The sequence below is a fragment of the Gavialis gangeticus genome, unplaced genomic scaffold (assembly GCF_001723915.1).
Source record: "Gavialis gangeticus isolate Ggan-Ray unplaced genomic scaffold, GavGan_comp1, whole genome shotgun sequence".
Classification (NCBI taxonomy): Eukaryota; Metazoa; Chordata; order Crocodylia; family Gavialidae; genus Gavialis; species Gavialis gangeticus.
In genome coordinates, this window is record NW_017729022.1 from 126,600,606 (window position 1) to 126,607,484 (window position 6,879).

General features: G+C 45.3%; 1 protein-coding gene across 1 annotated transcript in view; it reads right to left on the reverse strand.

Annotated features, from left to right (window-relative positions):
• DTD1 (D-tyrosyl-tRNA deacylase 1) overlaps window positions 1–6,879 on the reverse strand; it is a 33,485-nt gene that overhangs the window by 18,324 nt on the left and 8,282 nt on the right. The window contains exons 2-3 of the mRNA XM_019515874.1: window positions 3,556–3,647; window positions 258–493 (exon numbers count right to left, since the gene is read on the reverse strand). Coding sequence (XP_019371419.1) covers window positions 258–493; window positions 3,556–3,647 — 328 coding nt within the window. The remainder of the gene's footprint in view (window positions 1–257; window positions 494–3,555; window positions 3,648–6,879) is intronic.

A 6,879-nucleotide genomic window follows, 5' to 3' on the forward strand; every position in this document is an offset into this window, starting at 1 on the left:
AAGACCTGCTTCTGGTGTGCTCAACAGCAGGCACTGCAGGATGCTCTCACTGCCCCATTCTGAGAGGCACAGTGAAGAGTGATGGCTATAGAGAACCTCATATAAGCACCTTGGCTGGTCACATCAGGGACAGGCTGAAACTCCAGAAAGGACTCAGTCTCACCCTAGCCAAGAAAGACAAAGATTCCCACCACAAACTCTCACCTTAGCACCCCCTCCCCATTTCAGCAGGCAAGCCCCCCGCCCCACCCCCTTACCTTTAATAAGCTCTGGCTTGTAGGCTTTCCTAAGCTGTTCTAGGAAGTTGTTGTAAAATGGCTCTGCTTGTTCTGAGGGCATAGCCATGTGATAGTCTGGCTTGTTGCCTTTCAAGATACACTGAAGAGTGAACTGGCTGACACACAACACCTCGTACTGCTTGTCCATCACACTCTTAGACCAGTGTTTCCCACTTTCATCTTCAAACACACGCAAGTTCAAGATCTTTCGAACCCTAAGGGGAAAGAAACAGATAGTTCCCAATTACCGTACGCAAGGTCAGCAAATGCAAATAGCATGCAGGCACTGAAAAGCTATCCACTTATTCTACCTACAAAATATTAATTCATCCCTTCCTCCAGCAACTAAGTCTTGTCAGACATTACATGGAACCACTGGCAGGACAGCCCTTCCAAACATGTATTTTACCTTTACGCTCTTTTATAAATATCTTCATTGAAGCACCTTGGATAAAACAGGGGATTTGGATGGAAAAATGAAAGGCTAGAGAAGAGGTTGAAAACTTATGGCCTGCAGGCCTGAGCTGGCTCACAACAATGGGGAGCAGCAATACACAGCAGAGAAATACAAGGCGCAAGCTGGAGAAAATGCCCCTCTGCCACATGTGGCTGATCCTCACTGTTGCAGGTTGATCTCCTATGCCGAGGGCTGTTCTCTTGCCCCATAACTACAGCCTACATTTACCTGCACTGCCAAATTTGTGGCTATCCATTATCATTTGCAAGAGCATTTGACAGCAACTGGTAAGCAGAGTACAAGCATGTGAAAGCAGTCCTCAGCAGAGCTGGGGCACTCTTGAGGGGATAGGTGGCCTGGTCACAAGGGGTGGCTACTTTTCTAAAAGACTGCCAACCCCAGGGCTAGAGGATAACAGCTATCAAAACCACTGCAGTTGTATTTAACTTGCAAACAGGCAAAAATTATGCCATGTGCATGTCTCTCTCATCCTGGGACATTTCTAGCCCATAAGAATACAACTGCCCGCACATCAGTCTGGATTCTTCTAATTCTCCCTTTAACTTTTCTTGCCTTCATCATTTGCGTAGTAGCAACTCCTGTGAGGAGTACACCCAGGACATAGAACTGCAGTCCTTATGTTAAGCCCCCTTAACCTTATGACATTTTGGGTGCCTGTACACGAGCGCAGAGGCTGCTCCAACGTGCTGTAATTACAGAGCCCCGGAGCAGACTCGATTAAATTGCTCCAGGCTCCAGTCAGTCTCCACATCTTGTGTATCAGGGTCCCTGCACTTCAAAATGGAGAAAGGAGTGCTTTATTTGAAGTTTGTTCGACAAGGTTAAGATAAAGCACCCCCGCCACCATTTTGAAGCCCTGGGATGCCAATACATGAGACGCTTCGGGTGCTTGCCCTAACTAAAGCGCCATCCCCTCCCCCTTCCTGAAGCATGTGTAAAAATGCCCTTTATGTTTTGTGCTACTTGAACAGTGACATGCCTAGCATAATATAAAGCTGCAACCTAAGTATCATCAAGCTTCAGCTGTTGCCTTGTGACTTATGGCACAGCAGGATAGCTTTCCTCACTGATTTCTGTACATCAGAGATGCATGGAAACTGTTCCGCAACAAAGCAGGAGCTGAAGTGCTGCAGGAAGATGTGCAGCAGGGTCTTAAATTACCATCCCCGTTCCACTTAGACATTGATATTGGCACTGAAGCTGCCTCACTTGCAGGTTTCAGAGAGAATGTTTCATTCGAAGGCAAGAAGCAAGAATGCTAACACAGACAGTGGCAGCCAGAAGGCAAGGAGCAAGAGTAGTAAAGCAAGAATGTGATAGTGACCCAGTAAGTTAATATGCTGAGTACACAGGAAACACAAGAGAGGCTAATCCAGCGTTGCACAAAACCGTGGGTGCCTGTAGCTGTGCCAAGAGGCTGCTCCGACGTGCCATAATTACAGCGTGTCAGAGCAGACTCAATCAAATCTGCTGGAGTGTGTTAATTAGCACACTCCAGCCAGCCTCCACGTCTTGTGTATTAGCATTCCCACGCTTCAAAATGGCAGGGGTGCTTTAACTAGAACTCATTCAATGAGCTTTAGTTAAAGCACCCCACCACCATTTTGAACCACAGGGAGTCTGATACATAGGACGCTGCGGCACTTTAATTAGACTGGCTCTCGGAGTCAGTCTAATTAAGGCCTCCCCCACTGCCGGAGCATACGTAAAACAGCTACACTGTCCATTGTCTAGGAGATCTGGTAGCCAATAGGACATGCGCCTTTATTCACAACTCTACTCACTAATCCTTTTCCAGCATCCAATGAAAGCTGATTTCACCCACAAACCAGACTCCTCTATCTCCAGTAGCCTGTAACACCAGCATTCCTCTTTTCCTGCAAATGTCTGACACCCCCGGTATAGGACTTAAATGAGTTGGTGAGCCGTAAGTCCTGCCAGCAACCACAGGGTGGGCCACAACCAGGGGGTGGGTCATCTGTTCAGGTGACCCACCTCCAGATCCAGCCCACTGGGCTTCTTGCTATAGCAGCTGGCACTTCTGTATTGATGAGGCCAGGACACAGGGCGTTAAAGCCTCTCCCACTCATCCACCTTTTTCTCATTGCCAATGGAAACTGAAAAACAGTAGTTTGGCGATGGGTAAGTGGGGGCACGAGGAGGCAAGCAGCAGCATAAACCCACCGGGAGCTGGCCCAGGCCAACACAGCGGCTCTGGCAGCCACAGCAACAAGCCCCAGGGACCAGATGCACAGACAGGTCATCCAGCCCACAGAAAGCCCTGCAGATCGGATGACCCACCTCCACAGCCATAGGACTGTATGCTTGACACTCCTGTTCCATATATTAACAAGAGCCCAAACGGTCTTATCACTTCCCTATAAACTTTCCGGAAGAGCTAAATGTTTTATGTACAGATTGATATGAGAGCATAAGTTCTCTCGCATCAAACGTCTCTCAAACACATGATGTTATTAATATGAATTCCCAGAAGTGACACAGAGTAGATGTTACAACAGGAACACCCCCAAAACACCCAAAGGTTTGGTGGTTCTTCTGGGAAAAGAAGAGTTAAAACAGGGAGTTCTGCAGGGCTGCATAAAAAGAAATAAAAAACTATAACTAGAAGGTCCACATCCAAAGCAAAAATCTAAAAAGGAATCTACATGGAAAGGCTTGCATTTCCCTATGGAAAGAACCCTTTAAAAATACAGTTCATATACTACTGCATCAAAGGTAACAACATACAGACAAAGACCACTGAACAGAAAGGACCACTATATGTACATCATAACTTACATGTGTTCCAGCTCTCTCTGAGTGTCCTCCAAAGAAATACCCAGCAACACACAGATCCCCCGTCCAATGGAACTTATTTGTTCTCCACCCACTGGGGAAGAAAAAATGAAAAGGGTAAAAATGAACACATTCTCCAGTTTTCTGTCACAGGCAAGGATCAGTTCTGTGACATACCAGTACAACCATCATAGCAAACACTTTCTCAAAGTTTCTTCAGTCATGTCATTAAACTTGATTTTCTAAGAGGTCAGTTCGCTGTCTCCAGGATGTCCACTGAGGTACACCAACGCGTTTTGCGAAAGAGGACTGAAGGTCTGCAAGTGAAAAGTTACTTTCCTGGTAATTTTAGCAGCTTTCAATGCTGTGAAGTTGGAAGCAGCGTACCTGCTGTCCCAGCCTTCCAAATACCGTCTAGTAGAAGTGTCATCACTGGTGTAAAAAAACAGTATTAGGTGGTCCTTGTTCGTGAGACAGCCAGCAGCTCCATTAAAGTGATTTACTAAGCGAGAGGAAAACTGGGCAGCTCAATATGCCTACTCCAATGTTTCAATATATCTTGCAATATAAAATTATAGCACTGTAATTTTCACTGGAATCAATAAGATTCATACACTTGGAACATAAAACCCTTTCAAAATGTTATCCAAGTATCTGAAACCGGTATACTTACCTCATTGCTTCACTGAAGAATTCCCCCAAATAACATTTGTTTTAAAAAAAATCAATTTATAGCAGTTACAACTGTGCAAAAAAGCAATTTGCAGTTGATGATTTGGCTGTTCAGGTCCTCATATCCTTTGCAGTCTCCACAGAACACAACCCCACATAAACTGGCCAGTTCTGACCCATCGCAATGAAACAACAATCATTTTCTTATAGTATAAAATAAAAGGCAGTCCCTGTATGCCCATTTCCGTACGCTAAAGAGATCTGAAAACGTTTCTGTTGATACATCGTGGACAAGCCTTGGAATACTGGATTTATTCTATACCTGAAAAAGCACCAAGACACACACCTTTTTATTGTGTTAAAAATAAGGTCATCCCAGGACAAAGAATAAAATAGGCAGCATCCCACAAAACAGAAAATAAATGGCCATGGAAGATACCCCTGAACAATATCCTGGCTGTCTCTGAGCATGCATTGGACCAAAGGGTCTAGAAAGCATGACTGACTGCACAGCACACCTTGAAAGTCAACAGATTTGGACAATTTCACATGGGAGCTGAGCAGCAGCTGAGTGCAGAGCAAAAGGCTGCTCTCAGAAACTACCTTGTCCTGATATATATTTTGAGGCAACAGCAAGGGGCCTCCAGCTTGGCCATCGCCATTTCAGCCAACACAGCAGCCTTTGCCTCAGATTGGCAGGTCCCAGACCATTCCGGACCACAGAAAGTGTTCAGTTTTTTACTTATATTGCATCCAGAAACCAATTCCCAGTAAGTACTGGGGTCACATCGGGATGCTTTACCTAAGAAGCAAGCTGCTGTATTATGCACCAACTTCAGCGGTCTGACCATGTATTAGGCGTGTTGTCACTTTCTAATAAGAGCAGTGCAAAGAATCACAGCAGTAGGGACTGCTTTTAGATGAAACAGTTCCAACCTCCTGGCCAGAGACAGAAGACCAATCCCTTCTATGTAACAACTGAGTTTACATAATATGCTCAATAATTAATCCAAAATGCATCTGGAGTCCTGTTGCTGTTGTGAACTGATTAAGCAATATTTGCTTGTATTGTAGTCAGTGTTCGTAAATATGCAGAAAACAGAAGGGCAGTAGATAATAACTACTGCGAGCAACTTGGAGGCAATTCATTTGTGGAGGAGGATTCACCAAGCAGAAGAAAGATGGGCAAAAATCCAGCACTCCAGAGTATGCAAACAGAAGGTGATGATCAGGTCACAAACAGAACAGGTCAACTGCAGAAGTGAGGCTGGAGGAAAAGCACCAGTTCTTCACAGGAGCCCTTTAAGAAGCTTCATATATACCAATAAAGTCCTTTTAAACTTAACCCGTAGGCTCACAGGCAGGCAGCCTGGCTCACTGAAATGCAAAGAGTCTGAATACACCAGCTCTTTGCACCAGTAGAGGTACCAAAGGTTTACTAAGGAGGTTATCCTCATCACCCCCATTTTATAAGTGGAGGAAATGAGACAGACGAAGGTCAAATGACTTGCTCAGTGTCACCCAGCAGGCCAGTGTCAGAGCTGGGAATGGAGTCCAAGTGTCCCAAGCCCTGGGCCAGGGCTCTATCCCATATCCCCAGAGAGAAGGTTCGACCCTTCTCCTGGGAGAACTACTAGTGCCTGCCTCTACAGCTGCTCCAACATTCCCAACAGATTGTCTTTCCTTCCCTTTCTGCTACGGTGCAAAGATCCTCGTCTTTTCTCATGTGACAGCGGTGGTTCTCAACCAGGGTGCCTTGTGATCCTTTCAAGGGTACTGTGGGGTGCCACACAATGTTAGCACTGTTAGGTGTACGAGCATGATTCAAAAGATAAAGCCAGATCTTCCACATGGGAACCCCTAGTGTTAAGAGCATTCTGACCTGTTGTGCTCCGAGTTCTTTGCAACAGAAGAATTACTCCATTATTCTTCTCTAGTCAAAAACCAAGTGAAAACTGGCGTATTTTGAGCGGTGGCTCAAATCTATCAAAAGGTGCCCTGAGTCTATCGAGGGTGATTGTGCTACAGCAACTTGGGATAGCTCTGAGCAGCAACAAAGGCATTACGGCAAGCTGGCTGTAGACTGTGGGACCAGAGCTTAATGTTTGGAAGGTTTTGTCTGCAGCCAGTGGAGGTATAAGCGTTTTTATTATTATTTTTTTAAGGAAGGTGTATACTGCGTACTCCACTCACATGCGTAGCAGGTAAACATACAGTATGCTTAACAACCCAGCCCCACTTTGTGACCTATTCCCTACATAAGTGGTTCTCAACCTCTTAGACTGGAAGCAACCCTTGGAAAATGCCAGGTCTTAGTTTTCACTCAGTTTTTGACGACAGAAAAATAACGGATCAATTCTTTTGTTACAAAGGACTCAGAAAGACCACAGCGGTCAGCAAGTTTGTGACATTATGGATTCCTATTCAAAATCTCTGGATTTACCTTGTGAATCCTGCTTGCGCACCTAAGGGGACTAACATTCCCTGACACCCCACAGCACCCGTGAAAGGATCTCAAGGCAGCCTGGTTGAGAGTCACAGGGCACATCTACGTGTGCACTTTAATGTGCAGTAGCCTATTTTACCATGTGTTAAAGCGTCACGTAAAAAAACATACAAATATGCTAATGCACAGTAAAATAGGCTACTGCACAT